The 20092-nt window shown below is 46.0% G+C and overlaps 1 protein-coding gene across 9 annotated transcripts in view; it reads right to left on the bottom strand.

The window, feature by feature from the left end:
- Nucleotides 1-1424: 1424 nt before the first annotated feature.
- fgf13a (fibroblast growth factor 13a) overlaps nucleotides 1425-20092 on the bottom strand; it is a 74014-nt gene continuing 55346 nt past the window's right edge. For all 9 annotated transcript variants that reach the window (XM_078100612.1, XM_078100617.1, XM_078100613.1 and 6 more), the window contains 3 exons: nucleotides 16725-16828; nucleotides 4799-4997; nucleotides 1425-3418 (listed from right to left, as the gene is read on the bottom strand). In XM_078100612.1, the coding sequence (XP_077956738.1) occupies nucleotides 3282-3418; nucleotides 4799-4997; nucleotides 16725-16828 (440 nt within the window). In that variant the 3' untranslated portion in view covers nucleotides 1425-3281. The remainder of the gene's footprint in view (nucleotides 3419-4798; nucleotides 4998-16724; nucleotides 16829-20092) is intronic.

The raw sequence follows: 20092 nt of genomic DNA, 5'->3' as shown, positions 1-20092 counted from the left end.
AAAGCAGGACATCGTCTCTCCGGTTTTGGGACACCAGGACGGCAGCAAGGAAGAGGCAGAGTGCCAGAGGCCGGCGTGTGCTGTGCACATTCTGTTGTAGGGCAGAAGAGCTGCGTGGCTGTTGTGTAAGTGGGCTTATTGTTAACTCGACAACTAAGCGCACAGCACAGCTTGTACTCTTTTTCACAAGGATTTAACCTTTTTGAAAAGCAACCGTCTAAACCGTAAAATAATATTAAAGAACAGGATATTTATTTCCCTGTTCTGTCATGCCGTATTCCCTTGCATTTCCTAATTTATTAGGTTAATTATTACTTTTCTGCAGTAGCGCTTGTTGGTATTGTGATACTTTAAGCAGGTATTTTATCGGAGTCATGATTGTGGTTCTGTCACAACACCTGTGCATCAAGCACTACACAATCCAGTGCACTATTAATCAGGCCAAGTCTTTTACAAGTGGTTTGAGTGTGAAAAATATGAAGATGCATAATGTATGGATGTGATGTAAGCCAGTCACCCACAACGTTCTCTCTTTGAGCCTGACAGTTTAGAAAAGAAAGCAGCGAAAGCTACTTCCATTGTTCATTCATTTTTTAAAAGCATGCTAGTTAGTGCTAGCATGCGCTAGTTTGCAAATTTACAAAGGAATTCTTATGCTGACTCACTGTGTTGTTATCAGCAGGGTTTAGTGTCATTTAAGAAATATTTTCTGGATTGTCATCTCCCATCAGCTACCTTTCCATCCAGAAAATGAATTCAGAAAACCTCCACTTTTCTGTCTTTTTTCACCTGTTCACTGCAGTTTTTTTTCTTTTTCTTGTATTTCTTCACTCTATGTGTCCCAGTCGGACACCCTTTACCCTTATTATCGCTGAGATGTTCCGTGGGCGTCTCTCAGCGCAGGGTTATGGTGGATAAAACCCCTCATTAAAGAAAGTGCTTCTCCCGGAGAGTGACGAGAGGCCTGACCTTATTAGCAAAGCGTGGCGGGTTAACGTTGTGCCGCGCCATCATTCAGATCATTCTTTAGCACTTTGTTTCAGCAGCCACTGACACGGCAGAATATTTCTACCTTGTGTCACATCTTACCGTGCGCACTTGGAGAACTGACATGTTCTGATGTTACGCATTAAAAGGGATTTTTTTTTTCATACTGGCTTGATTTTGTTTTGATCATAAACAGCCTGAGGTGCCTTTCACTTAAAAGGCTGGCTCATATGTCAGGAATATGATCTCATGCATTACCCCAAAAGTTATTTTTCTTCTCAAGATCAACCTTTAGGAAAACAAGTGGAGGACACCCTTGTAGGGCTTTTTGTGTCTAATAGATCAACATGTGTTTTGGAATTGAAATGGCGAAGACTATATACTTCTTCAATGCTCCAATTGAAAGGACAAAGCAGAAAGTCCGACACATTTTAAAATTATATCTTAATATAAACATTTTATTCAGTGCATTTTTGTGTATACAACAAATAATAAACAACTGGAAGTTACCAGGCAGCCACAATGCCTGCCTGTAAATGTTGTTTTTATCAGCTTCAGCCTGGTAGTTTGGAACACATGATCCAACATGGGTTAATACACATAGCCTACATCATGCAGCTCTATACCAGAATGTCCCTGCTTTCTCCCATGCAACAGATAGTTTCACCTAATACAAACCACCTCTGGAGGAAAACTATGAAAACAAAGCCTCCCAGGAGCGTGTACCAGAAAGAAGTTATGTAGCCGAAGGGAAGAGAACCAAGCCCATAAAAAGGGTCCTTTTTGTACATATTTGTGTTTGTACATGTCCTGTGCAAGAAAGGGAAGATGTTCATTTTTGTATGTTCTTTTCTTTTTTTCACTTTTACAAATATGACATGTCCTATAAAATGTTAAGCCACCTAAAAGTCCACAGTATTGTTTTTTTCTTTTTAATATAGAAAAAATTGTCACCACAATAAGTTACAGAAACACATAACGAGCATCGCGGAAAGGGCCTTGCACCATATTCCCATGGCGAACCGTATAAGTCAATAGAAGTCAACCAAAAGGATGGCAGGGGAGTCGAGGTGCGACACAAGCACAGGAGGAGGGAACGGATCACAAGGACAAGAGACGTAGACGTTGTGACACGGTGGTAACAGAAGGGAATGGGAACACAGATCAGTCGTTTCAATCCTCGACCATCGTGCATATCAACAAAAAGCACAACATCAAGCACGCTGCCAACTGCAAAGTGTTTAAAATCACTTCCCTAATCCATTATTTCTTTTTTTCTACACAGAATCTTTGCCTTCCTTCATAAAAATGTACAGTGAAAAGAAAAAAATACCAGTCTTTATACTGGCTTGGTTTTCAGCGGCTTAAAGGGACACTTTCGTTCCGTCTTTGGTTTGAGGAACCCCTTTCAACGATGTAACAGCAACAAAAATACAAATACTGAACTGAACAATGTTGGGGGAAGACAACAGGTGGGGACAAAATCCAGTTATCAAATAAAAACTTTCTGGCTAATTCATTAGATTAGCAAAATAAATGAAAAAGTTGCAGCTGTGGCATTTCTGAAAACGAAAAGAAAAAAAAACTGCAAGAGAGCCACGCTCGTTCCTTATACTTCAGGTCGGCTGAACCAAGGCTTTATTTCCCCATGCTAGAGAGCTCAGTCTCTGGGCGCGTGCACTAGGACGCAGGAGAGCTACCGTCTGGCTGGCCACAGGCCCAGCAGCGCCGGGCCGGGCCGCACCAGCGAGTTTATAAGCTTTCTATTCGCAGAAGCGTGGATGAGACAGAGATCGCGCCTCGTACCAATGCCGGCCCTGCAGCCCTGTAGAACCGAGCGCTGTTACTGGCAGCCCTGAATGCCAACGGGTCTGACTTCCTGTCCCTGTCTGACAGACGCACGAGTGCCTGGTGTCTAAATGAGCAAAGAAAACGCCATTGTCCACAGGAAAGGAAGAGAAATGAAAAGAAGATATAGATGAGCTAGCTGGTGTGCCATCATCACCGAGAGAGTGATCAAGGTGAAAGATAAAACCAAAGCAAAAATGTCATAAATTTAGTTTTTTTTCGTGTTCAGAATGTTATGATGATAACTTTTAACCATTGGTGACGATTAACTGGGATGGTCTCTAACTGTTTCGTGAACGAGGGTGTCTGCGAATCTGTGTGTGGTTTGTTGTCGCGGCGAGTCCTGAGCCGCCGATCGGTGAGATGGGTCCGCTTGTGTTCGTGCTCTGCTGGAGGTACGGTTTGGTGGGTTTTTCGGCCTCAGGCCCGGCTTTCGGGCCGCCGGGCTACGTCGACTCGTTCTGGCTCACGGCTTTGCCTCCGTTGAGCAGGGCGGAGGCACTGCGGCTCTTGGTGGGTGTGCCGCTGCCGGACCGGGAGAACTCCGTCAAGTCGTGGAGGGACGGCTCTCTGTACATTGCCACTGCGGGAACACGAGAATGAGCGAGAGTCAGACACGCTGCCAACGCCTTACACCAGCGTTGTGGATTCATTTATTCATAGTTTTTAAACTACTTTCCAATTATTCTCTAACTCACTGACTCGAGACGAGGACCCGCACATCCTCACAGAGGCTACGTAACTCTCCTCCTGTTGTTGTCGTCCCACTATTCTTCTCCTTGTGCTTCACTTGCCCCTTCTATCTGGTATGTTGATGCTGGACTGACTGACTCTATCTCGCTGGCCCTCCCGTTCTGTCTGCTAGCGTCCACACACACACACACACACACACAAGACCGTTGTCCCACAGCCTCTCCACTATCTTGTCCTAAACCTTTTGCAATCCTCAGTGTCACGTCGACTCTCCTGTCTCTATATCTGTGCAACCTTGCCTGCTTGGCATCTCATATTATCTGTCTACGGGCCTCGGGTCAGCTTCTTCCTTCTCTCTGTTGAGTTCTAACTCATCTACATGGATATATTAATGTAGATTATAGTCCTACTTATCCAATTTTCCCTAAAACTGATTATAACAGGAACATTTTTCCTCAACACGAGCCACAACCGAAACCAAGGCCGTGATCCGTGAACACAAATGGCGATAAAAGTCCTCTCTGCTTTGGTTAGAATACTGTAATCCCAGTGATTGCATAAAGTGACATGCAAACTGCTGAATCGAGACATCACAGGAGTCCAAGTTGATGCTGAAGTAAAAAAAAAAGAAAAAAAAAGAAAATGATGGCATTATGAATTCAGGAGGTGCTCCGGATCTGCTGTGTTTGCAGCATCGGCCCCAATATGCGTCTCAGTGTAACCAAAATAAAACGTGAATTAGAATTTCCCAAATTACTTGATCCCTGAGAATTACACGTTGGAATACTTCATGAAACCAAAAGGTTTGAATCACTTTATGACTAAATTATTTCTTCACACATTTACTGTAGAAGCCAGAAATCACTTGTCTGCGGCAGTGAGCATGTTAACGTGCACACTGAAAAATAAGGTAGTGAAAGTATAAAAAGAACAAACTGTGATGGATCCATTTTTGTCATACTGCTTTTTGCACTTCAAGCCTTTTATTCCTCACTGAGGGAAAACAGGGGGAAAAAAGTACTCTTTTATCCGACTGAAGTCAAAACCGACTCTCTCTCTCTCTGTGTTGACAAGTACACATGTGTCTCTGGTTCAAGATGAGAGGAAACCATTGCCTTTCAACATTTCTGACTCCTCTGTTCTCCACACTGTGTGCACACACACACACACACACACACACGCACGCACATACACGCACACCGCCTGGATGGGTGGGGTTCTCTTTTTACCTTACTGCCCTCAAAGTACAGCTCAAAAGCCAGTGGCTTACCTTTGAGAGGTTTGGGAAGGAAGTGGGCTGCTGGCTTGTTCTTCTTCACATGGTTCCCCTTCATGATTTCTCCTTCCTTGTTCAGACCGAGGTACCAGCCCCTGCCCGACTGCTGCTGCCGGTAGATCATGGAGGAGTATGTCACGTAGTAGTTCTCGAACACTGACTCCTTGAATTTGCACTCTGGCGTAAAGTGTTCCTGTGGGGAGGTAGGGGGGGTACAAAGAAAAGTAGAGGTTGGACAGTAATTCACAAGGCCACCAGGCTGTTTGACATCCTCGTGCGAACAGGAGCAGCTGAAATGGAATGGTTCATTCGTTCGGGAGTGCATCTTAGTAACGGCACATTTCACCCGTGTCTTCAACTCGAAAAAGAGGGAAGGAGTTATCTCACAGCTCAAGCCCTCCCATTCAACAGCTTCTATCGCTGGAGAATCTTTTAAAACCATTCGTTCAATTAACCGCAGTGCATAATGTAGCGCTCTATATAGATGACAGTGATGGACGGATACAGAGGAGCATTAATAAAACGTGTATTCTCATTTTGCTCCAACCATTAATTTTGCATGAGCAGTATTCTCTGCTCCCCCGTGGAGGACGTTGTTGGACACTATAGTTGAGTTCGGCCGTTTCACTTAATGTGTCACGTATTAGCTATAACGTTTGAAACAAACAGTGAAATACTTTTCAGGAAGTGGCTTTGGCATTTGGGTGGTGCATTCAAGGAGGTTTTTGTGACCTTTTTATGTAACGTCCTACCTTATATCCTTCACTAATGAACTGGGGACTCACCAGGGAGACAACATTTCGCTGTCCCTCGACCTGCCTCCACTTTAGTTTAGTTTCCAGCGACTACATACGATTTGTCAATTATCGCTACAACAGCGAGGTTCATGTGCCCCGAGACGAAGGCTTTGCCTGCGAGCGTGTGTGTGTGTGCGCACGCTTCGGTCTGCGAGAGTGTGTGTGTGTCCAATTTATGGAGCTGATCGGGCAGTGAGTCTAGAAAACACTGTCTAAGGGTCGTTCAGACAGAAGCAGGTCTGCTCAGGATCAGTCCTATACTGGTGTGGGTGGGGGGGGGGATTTCTTTTCTTTCTTCCTGGGTTTCCTAACATAGACTTGAAGAAACAAATGTTCTCCCTCCGATCCAACCACTGTCCTACTGGGACCCAAGACCAGACTCCAGTAATCGCTGAAACAGTGACTTCCAGCAAAGGGTTCAAAATGCATTGTCGGTGCATCTTTTCCCTTCATCGTGGCTTGAAACCTACTTTTCTATGAATGCATGTGGGACCTATTTAAGAGCTTATGCCAATCCTCGGGCCAAATAGTAGTACTGAATAATGTAATTACTGAAATATTTCCTCCGTTTAGATATCGGGAGGGATTCAGGACATCTTGGGCGATACGCAGCAGTTTGCCCAGCGGTCTCCTCTCCAAACTGCAATCAGCTGCAGCTACAAACCCAGTGCTTTAGAACGTGTAATTACTTTGTTTGCATTGGCAGATTGGTTGCCTCTTACCCGTGCAGATGTTCCAACTCCAACCGCTAAAGGGTTAGCGAAAGTCTTAAAACATGGAGAGCGGCTCTTTCTAACATCGGATCGCGGTGTGCTGTGGTTTACGCACGGGTAGGCAAACGTAGCGATGGTGACCTCCTCCCTCGACACCTCGACGTCATCGTTAGAGGCTGAGCAGCACCCGGTTCTGCGCGGGCCAAACAACGGGCTGCTCAGCTCTCGAGCCAGGAGTTCTGTTCTACCTCTAACAATGAGCTTATGTGGGTTTGGGCCGGATACTCGCCCTGGAGAAGAATAAGAGTCCGTTGACAGACAGGCGCGTATAGATACGGGCACATCTAGAGCCAAAATGGAGGAGCTGGCTGCATGGGAGTGGTACTGTGGACAGGCTCGCTCAGACTGCTACCAGGAGGGGCCCAATGGCAGGGGAATCCCTATTTCTGCTCCAAACAGGACTGTGACAGACAGAAACGTGGGGATTCCTTTGAGCGGCCTCCAGTGGCGTCTCCTTCAGTCGGTAAGCGTAGCTTTTGTCCCGCTGGAAGTAACCCGACGGGGAAATCGCTTCAATCAGAACGTCCGGTGCCAGATGGAGCGAGGAGGAAATCACTCTAGAAATAAAAAGCAGTACACTGCCTGCATAGAAATAATCGCGGGCGTGTGGTTTCGGCCCCCCTCTCATCCCCTCCCTGTCTCTATGGTACGGTTAAGTGAACTTTTAATGATCTCGTCACACTACGTGGGATTTCTACTTAAAATATGCAATTCCTTGTCTAAATGATGCACAACTGGCCACCTCCCTTAAGCAACGTCTTAGCGAGTTCGGGAGCTGAACTCCCAAACTGCTTTCGGGAGATGTTCCCCTTCCACATAGAACCCACTGGGCTTCCACACAAGCCTCTTCCACGAGTCAGCTGGTATAATGGAACACAAAGAGATCCATTGCTGTAAGTTCATGTATATTTCCCCAGAAATAAACCGCACAGAGGATTGAAATGTGCATGTTCTATACCAGCTTCATTTCTTTCAAACCTAACAAAGGTCCAGCTGTGAGATTTAGTTCCACCTCCTTTCATATTTCATGGTCATAGTTGTGTGTCTGCTGCCTTACACAGATATTAAACAAGTAATGCTGTAACTCAATATGGCATCGACCTGACAACTACAGGCACTTACAGTTAAAAGCGCAGACGGGTTTCCTCATGAATCCTTCCGTCCTTTCTGCTCCACCGTCTCTGCTCTCACCTGCTCCATCAACTACCGACTAACGATTTCACAAATGAGCAGCCGTGATGGGAACCGCCAACCCCAAATCACAATATCAGTCATGTTAAGAAAACACGACTGATTATGGAGCTCAAACAGAACTCCAGTTGTCGTCCCAATGGTGTTTCCCCAGCAAATACCAGCATTATGCATCTGATCTCTCTGTGAAGAACTTTTTACAAAACAGCAAATCAATGCTGCACACCGCCCCGCTGCCATTTCAACACTTAGACGACACCAGTTGTGTCAACAGAATAAAGGCTGTGTGCTGTTGTGTAGTTTCTTCGCAGACACGCTAGTGCCCACAAAGGCTTATTGTACGGCAAATCTTTCCAAATCCGGCTTTTTAATGTGCCCGTTTTTTCAGTAGAGTGGAAGTGGATTAAAAGACGCCTTTTCTCTTCAGTTGCAGATGAAAAACACACTTGTTAATTTGTTTGGGAGTAATTTGGAGAGCTTTAACCTGGTGAAATACTCCGAATACCAAAAACAAATAGACACACCCGGACACTCCTGTAGTTAAAGCCGTGGCGCGCACGCACACACACACACACACACACACACACACAAACACACAACGCAAACTAGGTAATGACACGGCTCAATGGAGTGGAACTTTACACCAGCGGTTATTTACCAAACGCATTGTGCCTGCTGAAAAGAATGGAAAGGCCTGGATGTGAGCCAACTCCACATACAACAAGGGCGTACTTAAATACAGAATGTACAAGCACAACGGAGTGTCTATTTTTATCCTACACGAGTTCAATATGAGTAAAATATAAAGTTTTCTCTTACACTATCTTGGCCCCTAAATGTGACTTAAATGTAGATAGAATTATTGGTTCACATCCATATAGCAACCTCCTCCTCCTCCTCTTCATCACCATCATTCTTTTGTTGTCTCCTCTGCATCATTTGGGTGACATTACTTTTTATTTTAGATCTTTAGCAGGCGCAGAACTCATATTCACAGGGCATTTGTGAATGAGTCTTGATGAAGGGATTTAACAGGCCCGGTCGATTTGGGTCGAAACGCCTGCAAGTCTTAATGCCAACTTGATAAATATCTCCAGCCCAAAGAGCCCTGAGCTCTTCATCTCACACACACTCACACTCACACTCAGCAGTGCAGGCGAGACACAACCGTGGCCTCAGTGACTCACACTAATTCAAATGCGACCCGCCAGGAAATTAATAACACCACTTCAAACACCGCTTAGCTCCGGATCTGAAAACGCAACCACACATATACACATAGAGAAAGCTCAACGGCTCTTTTTATTCAGACTCTTCTTCGCTAAAGACGAGTTAGATGAAATATTAGAAGCTCTGCTATTTTCACAAGAGGGGATTGGAGAATGAAATACAGAAACAATCATTTCTTTCTCCACGTCGACGCCGATGGATGAAGACCTCTCTCTCTCTCTCTCTCTCTCTCTCTCTCTGAGTGAAGGAGGTTTGCGCGAGCGGAGCGTGTTGCTGAGAGCGGTATAGGTTTGTTTCGAGCGTAATTTGTCCACTGGTGGATGTGAGATAGACATAGGATTGTAGCGCATACGTGTGTTAGTGGTTGAGTGGACTTGTTGGGGGGCTTGTTTTCCTAAAGTGTGCGTTTCTTTGCAGCCGATCAGCTGTCGCTGGTCGGCATGCTGAACGCCACTATGGAACTCACTCGCCTGACGAGGAAACACGGCGTCAGGATCGCACCGGGTTTTTCGTGCTCGGTGGAGGAATGCGGCTTGGCCGTGGGGAGAGTGGTCGGCCACGGCAACGTGAAATCCGCCGCCCGCATGAATAACGCGGTGGTGATTTTTCTAGGGAGCGTTGAGAAAGCCAACGTGGTGGTAGAGAAGGGGATCGTGGTAGACGACACGCTGGTGCCCGTCCTTCCTCTCACCACACCAGCGACCAGAGTCACGCTGTCTAACGTTCCTCCGTTTATCAGAGACGAGACGCTGATTAAGGAGCTGGAGAGGCATGGAAAAATTATGTCTCAGATCAGGAAAGTGCCTTCGGGGTGCAAATCCCCTCTCCTGAGGCATGTGGTATCACACAGAAGAACACTTCTAATGATATTAAATGACAGAGACAAGGATCTCAATCTGGTTTTCAGGATTAGAGTGGATGGTTTTGACTACGTAGTGTTTGCGACCTCGGAGAACACCAAATGTTTTAGCTGTGGGGAGGAGGGACATCTCAGCAGAAAATGTCCAGCAAAGACCTCTTCTGTCCAGAACATTAGGGGAGGGGACAATGGGAGGGAAGGGCAGGAGGGGGATGGCAAAGCGCAGCAGGGAAGTAGGGACAAGACCGGAGGGGTCCAGCAGGTTAGTCAGGAGGGGGCGGAGGTGACAGGCGAAGCCCGGAAGGAGGGTGAGAGGGGGACTGGTGAGGTTCAACAACGAAGCACAGTGGGCGAGGAGGGGACTGATGAGGTTCAACAACGGAGCACGGTGGGCGAAGAGGGGATGAGCGAAGTCCCGCAGGTGGGTGAGGAGGGGACAGGTGAGGTTGAGCGGGGGTCTAGGGAGGGTGAGGAGGGGACCAGTGAAGTCCGTCAGGCGGGTGAAGAGGAGACAGGGAAAGTCGAACAGAGGAGCATGTCGAGCGAGGAGGGAGAAGGTGAAGTCCGGCAGTCGGGGGTGGGGGGAACAGGTGAGGTCAAGCAAGGAAGGATGACGTGTGCGAGTGAGACAGACAAGTTTAAGCAAATAAGTAGGGAAGTCCAGCAGGGGAGCCAGGAGGGCGGGGGGGGGTTTGAGAACGAAAGCCAGGGGCTTGAAGGGAGACAGGAGAGAACAGTTGAAACGCAGCAGATAAGTCAGGTGGGTGGGGGGGGGCAAGAAGAGACAGGGGTGGCCCAACAGGTAAGCCAGGTGAGCATAGAGGGAGCTGAGGAGGGTCAGGCGAGGAGTCAGGGGAGTGCTGAAGGAGAGGAGGAGACAGGTATGGTGATGGAAAGCGACATAGACATGGAGGGAGATGAAGGAGCGCTCAAAATCCCTCGCCGGAAAAGGAAAACGAAGAGCAAAAATGGGAGCTCACAGGCGAAGAAAGGAGCTGCAAACATGAGGAAAGGGAGCGAAGAAGCAAGGTCTGGGTCTGACATGGAGGTAGACTCTGCTGACAGTCAGTCCTCTGACTTCAAGGCTGACAGTCAGAGGAGCACCAGAGAATACAGCGTGAGGAAGATTAAAGTGTTTTTACAAAAAACGAAAAACATGAAGGGAGTTAAGGTAGAGGATTACTTCTCCGATAAAGAGGAGTTCGCTAAGTTTGTCCGGATGCATATGAGCAGTAAGGACAGGGGAGGCCTAATAAGGCAGGAAGTATACCGGCTGAGGAAAATAGTACAGAAAATCAATAATGATCTCAATGTTGATGAAGAAGTCACTGATGAATGACGCAGAATGGAAACGCAACAGCAGCTCGAAGATCTCGCTTTGCTTATTCTTTATCTCAATAATCATGAGCCACATCAACATTAGCACATTAAACATCAACGGGGCCAGGGATGCAACGAAAAGGTCCTTGCTGTATCAGTTGATGAAAGTTAAAGGCATCGATGTCTGTTTCTTACAAGAAACGCACAGCGATAAGTCTAATGAGACCGACTGGAAAAGGGAATGGGGGGGCGACATTGTGCTTAGTCACAACACCACAACCAGTGGGGGGGTCGGTGTCCTCTTTTCAAAAACCTTCATGCCACAGTCAATGGAGGTAAAGCATGTGGTGGAGGGAAGACTGTTGGTGGTGAAAGCAATGTTTGAACACATTACCTGCGTTTTTGTGAATGTCTATGCTCCTGTTTCAGGACCTGATCGAGTGGTTTTTTTACATGCTTTAAGCACTGTTTTAGGCAGTGTGAGTGAGGAAGCTTTTTTATTTTTGGGAGGGGATTTTAACTCCACGGAAAATGATCTTTTAGACAGGAACCACATAGAACCTCACGGTCCGTCACAGCGAGCTCTGAAGCAGCTGATAGCAGAACACGAGGTCGTGGATGTGTGGAGGTGTTTGAACGGGAACGAGAGGCAGTACACTTGGGCCCACTCCAGAGGGAGTATCATTTCCTTAGCCAGGCTGGACAGGTTTTATTGTTTTAGACACCATTTTAACATCTACAAAGTGTGCAGGATGGTGCCTGTGGGTTTTACTGATCATGCCCTGGTTTTATGCAAAGTTTTTATAAATAACTGCAAGGCCAAGAGTGCATACTGGCATTTCAACACAGCTCTTTTAGAGGACACACTTTTTAAGGACGTGTTTAAGTTCTTTTGGAGTGGTTTTAAGAACAGGAAACATGATTTTACTTCTCTAAAACAGTGGTGGGATTATGGGAAGATAGAAATAAAGCAGCTCTGTCAACAGTACACTCTCAATGTCACACGAGACATCACTGGGTCTATGAGGAATCTAGAGTCTGAAATTGTGGAGTTGCAGAACATAGCAGAATCCACCGGAAATCGAGAGCACATTAAAGATCTCAAGTCAAAAAAATCTGCGCTGGCAGACCTGCTGGGCACTAAAGCTCAAGGGGCATTGGTGAGGTCACGCTTCATGAGTGCAACATTGATGGACGCACCATCTAGATTTTTCTTTGGACTGGAGAAGAGGAATGGCCAAAGCAGGGTCGTGCACACTCTACGCTCAGCGACAGGCCAGGAACTAAAAGACCCCAAAGACATCCGAAAGAGAGCTGTGACATTCTACTCTGAACTATACCGCAGTGAGTACAGAGAGGAGGATGGACTATTTGACTGTTTTTGCACTGAGCTTCCAAAAGTTCCAGAGGATGTAAATGCCGCGTTGGAGGGCCCTCTGTTGGCAACCGAACTCTATGTGGCTCTACAGAGCATGGAGGGGGGTAAGGCCCCGGGAATCGACGGGATTCCAGTGGAGTTTTACAGAGAGTTCTGGAGCGTGATGGGGGAAGACCTTTTAACTGTTTTTCATGAGAGTTTTAATGACAGGAATTTGCCGCTGAGTTGCAGGAGAGCAGTGCTGACCTTACTGCCGAAAAAAGGAGACCTGCAAGAAGTAAAGAACTGGCGTCCGGTGTCCCTTCTCTGTGCAGACTACAAAATCCTGTCCAAAGCATTGGCCAACAGGCTACGGGAGGTAATGGACCTGGTCATCCACCAAGACCAAACTTACTGTGTGCCCGGCAGGAACATACTGGACAATGTGTCCTTAATTCGGGATATTTTGGACATCTCTAGTTCATTGGGCATTAAGGCTGGTCTCATTTCGTTAGACCAGGAAAAGGCATTTGACAGGGTTGAGCACCACTACCTCTGGAGGACTCTAGAGAGTTTTGGCCTCAGCCCAGGGCTTATGGCAATGATTAAGGTTTTGTATCGGGACATTGAGAGTGTACTAAAAATTAATGGGAGTCTTAGTGGCCCATTTAAAGTGTGCAGAGGAGTAAGACAGGGCTGCTCTATCTCAGGGATGCTCTACGCCCTGGCTATAGAACCAATGTTATGCAGAATAAGGGCAAACATTGAAGGGCTGGTTTTAAAGGGCTTTCACAAAAATCTTATTCTGTCAGCCTATGCCGACGATATTGTCGTGTTTATTAAAAATCAGGAAGAGGTTGGTAGACTGGGTACGATTGTGAAAGACTTTGGTAAACTTTCGGCGGCAAGAGTTAACTGGGCCAAAAGTGAGGCACTGGCAGTGGGAACCTGGAAAGGGGATCTACCCAGTCTACCGGGGGGCTTAACCTGGAAGACAGATGGGTTCAAATACCTGGGCGTTTATATGGGTAGTAATGACACAGTCCAAAAAAATTGGGAGGGGATGGAGGAGAAAATTAAAGGAAGACTGGGAAAATGGAAATGGCTGAAACCACACATGTCATACAGAGGGAGAACCCTTGTGATCAACAACCTGGTGGCATCTGCCCTATGGCATAGGCTGGCCTGTATGGAACCACCCAAAGGTCTCTTACAGAGAGTGCAGGCCATTTTAGTGGACTTTTTTTGGGACAAAATGCACTGGGTCCCTCAAAGTGTCCTTTTTCTAGAAAAGGGGGAAGGGGGGCAGGGGCTGGTGCACATTCCTAGTAGAGTGGCAACCTTTAGGTTCCAGTTTACACAAAGATACCTTACAGGTCCAACACAAGTGGTTTGGAGAGACTTGACCAGCTTCATCTTGAGGAAAGCAGCGGGCCTGGGAATAGACACTGCACTTTTTTTAATGGATTTTAATCTTGTCAAACTACGTGGATTATCTCCTTTTTATCAGTCCCTTTTTCGGGCATGGAACTTTTTTAGCTGGGAGAGACTAGGGCCGGCCTGCTCCCTACACTGGCTGCTCGAGGAACCTCTGGTGAATGGAGCCAGGTTGGACGTACAGGACGGCACTACACCAGGTCTTAACAGCCTGCTATGTTCCTCTGGGACCACCACCCTGAGGAAAGTGGTGGCGGTGGCCGGTCCTGAAATGACAAATGCACCTGCAGTGGCTTGTCTGCTTGGGTTGAAATCCATTCGGCAAAGCAGAAGGATACTCAACAGGTGGGCTGACCAACTGACAGGAGAAGAAAGAAAGATGCTGCAGGAGTACAGCAGAGGAGAGGAAACCCCAAGAGAAGATGATCCGTTTCCAGACCTAGGCTTTGTTCCGATGCTGCAAGGGGGCTCGGGACCACTACTAGACGGAGCAAAGGAGAAGCTGGACCTGCACACTGCAAAAGGGAAGGCAATCTATGCGCGGTGTGTTAAAGCATTGAACTGGAGAAAGCTGAATAGGAGAGCAGACACAGTGTGGAGAAAAGAGCTGGGTATAAGCACTGGCAGCAAAGTGGGATGGAAGGTTTTATACAAACCTCCGATCAAAAAGAGAACTGGTGACTTACAATGGAGGATTTTACATGGGGCGATTGCTGTAAACGCTTTTATTTCTGTTATCAACCCAGGTGTAGCCAGACACTGTCTTTTTTGTGGCGAAGTAGAGACTGTTTTTCATTGTTTTTATTATTGCAAGAGGCTCTACTCCCTCTTCAATGCACTGCAGAATGTTTTTAACCATTTTGAGGAAGGATGGTCTCAGAACACCTTCATAGTAGGTGTCAGCTACAATAAAAAACACGCCACAAAATGGAAGCTGCTCAACTTTGTAGTAGGAGCAGCTAAACTTGCAATTTATTGTAGCAGGAAGAACAGAGTAGAGGGCAGGGCCGGACAAGAGGCACTCCCGGCCTTCGTGTCCCTGGTCAAGGCCAGAGTCTGGGTCGATTTCAATTTTTTCAAAAGCATGAACAACGTAGACGAGTTCATTGGAAAGTGGTGCTTCAAGGAGGCAATCTGCTGTGTTAGTGGAGATGACCTAATTTTTAGGCCACCTTTCTAGCTCTTTTTGAGGAGACATCGTTTTGTTTTGGGTATGTTGTATGGTCATGGAAGATGGCCCATGTTTTATGTATTGTGTGTCCTTGATTTTATATAAATAAAGGTTTTTCAAAATCAAAAATCTCTCTCTCTCTCTCTCTCTCTCTCTCTCTCTCTCTCTCTCTATCTCTCTCTCTCTCTCTCTCTCTCTCCCTCCCCGTCTTATGTGAATCTGGTTTATCACGCTCACGCTCTCATTCACACAAGTAGAATAACGGGAGGCATCCGGATCACAGCAGCAGCAGCAGCACGGTTGATTGGGAATCTCCCCCCTCCCTCCCTAACCTTCCCCCTCACCTCCTCCCTAGCGGACCTGCTATTCGCTGGCTTAATGTGTGGCGTCTAGGCAGCGCTTTAAAGCAGCAATCCTGGCAGCCAGCTTCACATTATATTGAATTCTTTCTCTAATTTAGCTGAGACAGAAAGCTCCGCAGCCCATCCACCAACAGCTTCTTCCTCCTGCTTAAAACACTGCAGGATTCACTGTATTTCATGTGAGACCTGGTATTTAAAGCACCAAAGATGAAACACTGTAAGCCGCAAACGGTTTTATTTTTATTTTTAAGAGTGTCCTTTATGCTCGTCACCATGTGATGCACACATTTATTTCAGAAAATACAATAAAAACCAATACATACTGTATATATTGAAAATTATACATAAAATAAGAGACAGTATAAGAAGGTTAAATTGGTTCAAAAGTATAAAAGCCAGAGCTTCAAATAAATAGTCTTTAAGCTTTAAGCCTGGAGCGTATTATAACATAAGCCAAATCCAATCAGAGACCATCTAGTGATATAGAGGAATCCAGATGTGCCTCAGATCAGAAGACCTGGTGAAGCCGCACTGAATCACTGTATGAGTAAATATTCTCCACAACAACAAAAGGGAAATACATTATAATTGGAAATGATTCTTCCTCTTCCTCTCAGGGAAGCCGGGGGAACTTCATTGGATACATTGACAAACAACTGCCAGCACTCATTAAAATGTAATGATGGCATTTCATACAACATCCGCAGAAGGCTGCAGTGACTTTGAGACACAAGACTGACATCTGGATGGGAAAGAGAGAGTGAGAGAGAGAGGAGCCAGAAGGCCTGTTGTCCTTCCTCCATCACATTACCTTCTATCCATTTAGTGGATAATTTGAAAGCAGCAGCTGCAAAACAAAAAAGCTCCGAGATCATTAGGTTTTTTTGCTACTTCTCAGCTTGTTTTCCTCAATCCCCTCGTGCCTGCCTGCTCAGACCTTCGCCATACAAGACAATCGCCGCCAATTTGATGTTGAGGATTGTTTGTTAACAGTGAATGTGTGTGTCTGCCGGCCCGCTGGGCGCACATCCAACTAGCCGGTCGGCCCGCATACAGACACCTGCCACACAAAGTGATGGTGGCATCTGGGAAGAAGACTAACTGGGAACTGGAACCTGGGTCATACAGAGTCATACGAAAGTGTGAGTGAGTTTCTTTTTCGCCGAATACGGAATTCCCCCCAAAAAAGGTGTAGCGAAAATATAAACACACTTCAAGCCGAAACCCTGCCGTACCTTTAAAGTATCTATCTTCTCCTGTTGGTTGCGTTTCTTTCAATTTCCCATGTCACCATGGTAACGCAATGTCTGCCAGAGACAGCAATCGCTCAGCTGGACTCCGAGGTCAACCAGTAAGACCCCAATGCTTTATGCACACAAACACACACACACACACACACACACACACACACGGAGAGCCTTACCGATGTGTACAGGTAGCCGTCACTGTTCATAGCCAGGTAGAGTTTGGTTTGCACCCCCTGGATGGCCACCACTCGCAGCCCCACTGGAATAAGGTTGAACACGGCTGTAGAGAGACAGACAACAGCAACAAAAAATCTTGATTAAAACACATATAACAATTCTTTGGAAAAACATAAATATATAATATAATAAACACAAAAATATATACTTGGGGTATCAAATACCTTTGTACAGTTATTCAGTGAGACCCAGACTGAAACGTATTATCACCACAGGCCAAAAAGTGGACAAATGTTCAAATCCAGATTTTGGATAGAAATTTGTTCCTTGAGACGGAAACAAACGAATACGAAATCTCTGCTACGAAGTTGACAGCTGTCATCTGAAAATGCTGCTCTCGGCTACGGGCCCGTTGCAATTCAGCATGATGAGACAAAATAGACAGAGAAAACACTTACGCTCGCTCACACACACGTGCAGTAGACAGTACACTACACACTGTGTATAGACCTGTCCGCGAGCGGCAGCCCAGCTGGTCAACGAGGAACTCTTCTACCTAATTAATGTCAACCTGAACAGGGTACAAGTGTTTCTGCTGGCAGGGGGCCCACGTGCTCAGGGGAGGAAAGCACATGACCATCCTCCAGAAAGTCCCCAGCTGTGCTTCCATCCCACCTTATCGGTTATGCCATCGCTCTTGCTGTCGGATTTAGTTTTTTTCATCTTTTTTTTTCCGTCCTCCACTCAGTAGACCACTGATAGCGATCCACGCGATCCGCGAGTATCGCTAAGGCGTCGAAGTTGCGGCCCCGTGCTTGTCAGCCTTCTCTTTCTCTCCGCTTCTCCACCTCTGTCTTTGTAACTTGTTTCGGCAAATGTAATATTCCCCGCGTACTCTCTACATACAGCATGATGCTTTTAGTCTGGCCTGTTATATCACACTCGACTGCGTGTTTTTCATGTAATGATTATGTAATCAGAACTCTTGCCCTAAATATGACTGATCCTTACATATATTATATATCCTCAATTATATTCTCAGGTACGATACAGTTGAGTTACCTTTTTAAACTAACTCACATTTAAATTGATCCCTTTTTATATCCTATATTGGTGAATCAATAAAAAGATGGCTGGGTATCTATCTACTTTCTTTGGGTGTTGCCCGCTTTGACAGCTCTGTGCAGCTGATGCTGCCAGTAAAATGTATTCCCTCAAACAGATGGGACCTGTAGTGAACATCCTCAATACCTGCAGTATTTAATGTGCAGTACTCTGTTTATTGAGCTAACAATCCAATGATAAATCTGTGTCTTTACTGACTGTCGACCAAAGACAGCGATCATTCTCTCTCAACTTAAACTATAATTAGTACACGAACAAAGCTACAGAACTACTTCGCAGCAACATTCATACACAAGATTGGAAGGACTGAAATTCAACACTTCTGGTAGTTTGCTTTCGTTTTTTCAAATGTCCTTCCAACTCTTTCTACTTTTTGGAGCATTCTCGCTGCAGTGCGTAGGCTTTTAACTTGGCAGGAATGTGCACAAGTTTCGAATGGCAAACTTTCTCCACCGCCGCTGTTCAGACGGATCCATCCTTGCTTCGGCACCCACAGGCTGCATCTGCATTCTGCCTCATTTCCAAAGGATCACCAGCCGGCGTGCTGGTGGAGGTTTTCAAGAGGGGAAACTCGATGACGTCCTCCCCTCCTAGACACCTAAGCCCACTGAAGAGGATGCCACCCACTCACAGACCTTTGTGTGCAGAAAGACACACAGAATGAGATGAGGGATGTTTCTCATGTCGGTGTGCTTAGAAGTCATGACCGATCGGAGGGACGATAGTCCCGTTTTAATCAGTCACGCTCTCGGTTATCCGCAATGGGAGGAACCTGCCGGCGATTAGAGCTGCCGACGTGTGTTTATAATTTGTTGTGACCACATTCAACAGAACCTGTGTCACCTGATTACTGTTCATTATACAGATGCTAATCGGCTGGGGTGAATTGCGTTACTTAAATGTCAGGCTAATTATGTGAATAATGACTATTCTTAGACAGAAAAGCCTCTGTGTGAGTGTAGTGCTGTTGCATAATGGATGGCACTATTTTTACTTTTTACTTTTTATTATGATTGACTATGGTATTTTCAGGAAGATGTGTATGCGCCGATGAGGGTCCTTTAGATCGAAAACTAAAACTAAACTGCACAGATTTAAGTGTGCAGCTCTTTCTAATACTTCCAGCACCTCGTTTAAGAATAAAGCCGAATTAACATGTTCAGCAAAAGTCAAAAGTGGCATGAGTTGCACATTACTTAGTTGGTAAGTTCTATTTACAAAGTATTTAAAGCAATAAAATATCTTGGAGAAGACTGAGAACGTTTTGAAGTTTTGAAGGTTGAACAGAAGCCTCTTTCGAGGAAAAATAATTTAGTTTGCTGACAGTAAGATTTTTTCTAGTATTTTGCTCAGTTGCGATGCAACACAAGAACCAACGTGAGACACCACTTGGATTCATGAGACGTGAAACTTTGGAAACTTCTTTACTACCAAACGGCAAAGGCTTCTCCGCACGCTCCTGTGGCACAAATCAAATCCTTTCTCGTGTGTGTGTGTGTGTGTGTGTGTGTGAGTGTGTGAGTGTGAGCGCATTTGAGAACAGGTCCTCTTCCACCATCACAAGACGCCAGTAGCTCCAGGAGGACTGCGCTCTCCGTCACCATGGAGACAAGCGCACCCAGCGCCTAACAGCGCTATTTTTGGAGCGGTGCAAAGAGCTTCACTCTTTCTCCTTTAGCAGTTCAACAGCGCGCTTTAATTTTCTTGCCAAAGCGGGACAGTTGGTATGTGGGTCAGCAGCAAAGTGAGCCCCTGCACACATAATGGGTGGGGCGGTCGGTGTGTGAGGTGAAGGAAAGTCTTGTGTGCGTGCGTGCGTGCGTGTTACGTTCACTTGGTATCGTTTCTACTGCGTGTTCCTTTAAATTTATTTGGTGAAACAAATTCCACACAAATACCGAGCTATTGTTCTTCTTACGCAACGGCCCACTTACGCAGAGCTGCTACTCATATGTAGAGTATAGGATGCACACGCCATCTCCCCCGGGGGAGTGATTTGATATTCAGGCACTAATTCATAGGCTCCAGAAGTGTTTACATCCACTTAGTGTCAGGATTACACAGCAAGCATTACATCAAAGGTGTTTCGGGGGGGCATTTTTCTCTTGGTAAGGGGGGGGCAACGGGATTTCACATCGGGTCACTAACTGCTGTTCTTTTCTTATCTTCAAAAGCATGAAGTCTTCACTCAACTACTTCATGATGATAAGGAGGTCTATTTCTGCAGTGTTGTTACCAGTCC

This window comes from Gasterosteus aculeatus, chromosome 4, assembly GCF_964276395.1.
Source record: "Gasterosteus aculeatus chromosome 4, fGasAcu3.hap1.1, whole genome shotgun sequence".
NCBI classification, from domain to species: Eukaryota; Metazoa; Chordata; class Actinopteri; order Perciformes; family Gasterosteidae; genus Gasterosteus; species Gasterosteus aculeatus.
This window is presented reverse-complemented; position numbering and strand designations above follow the sequence as displayed.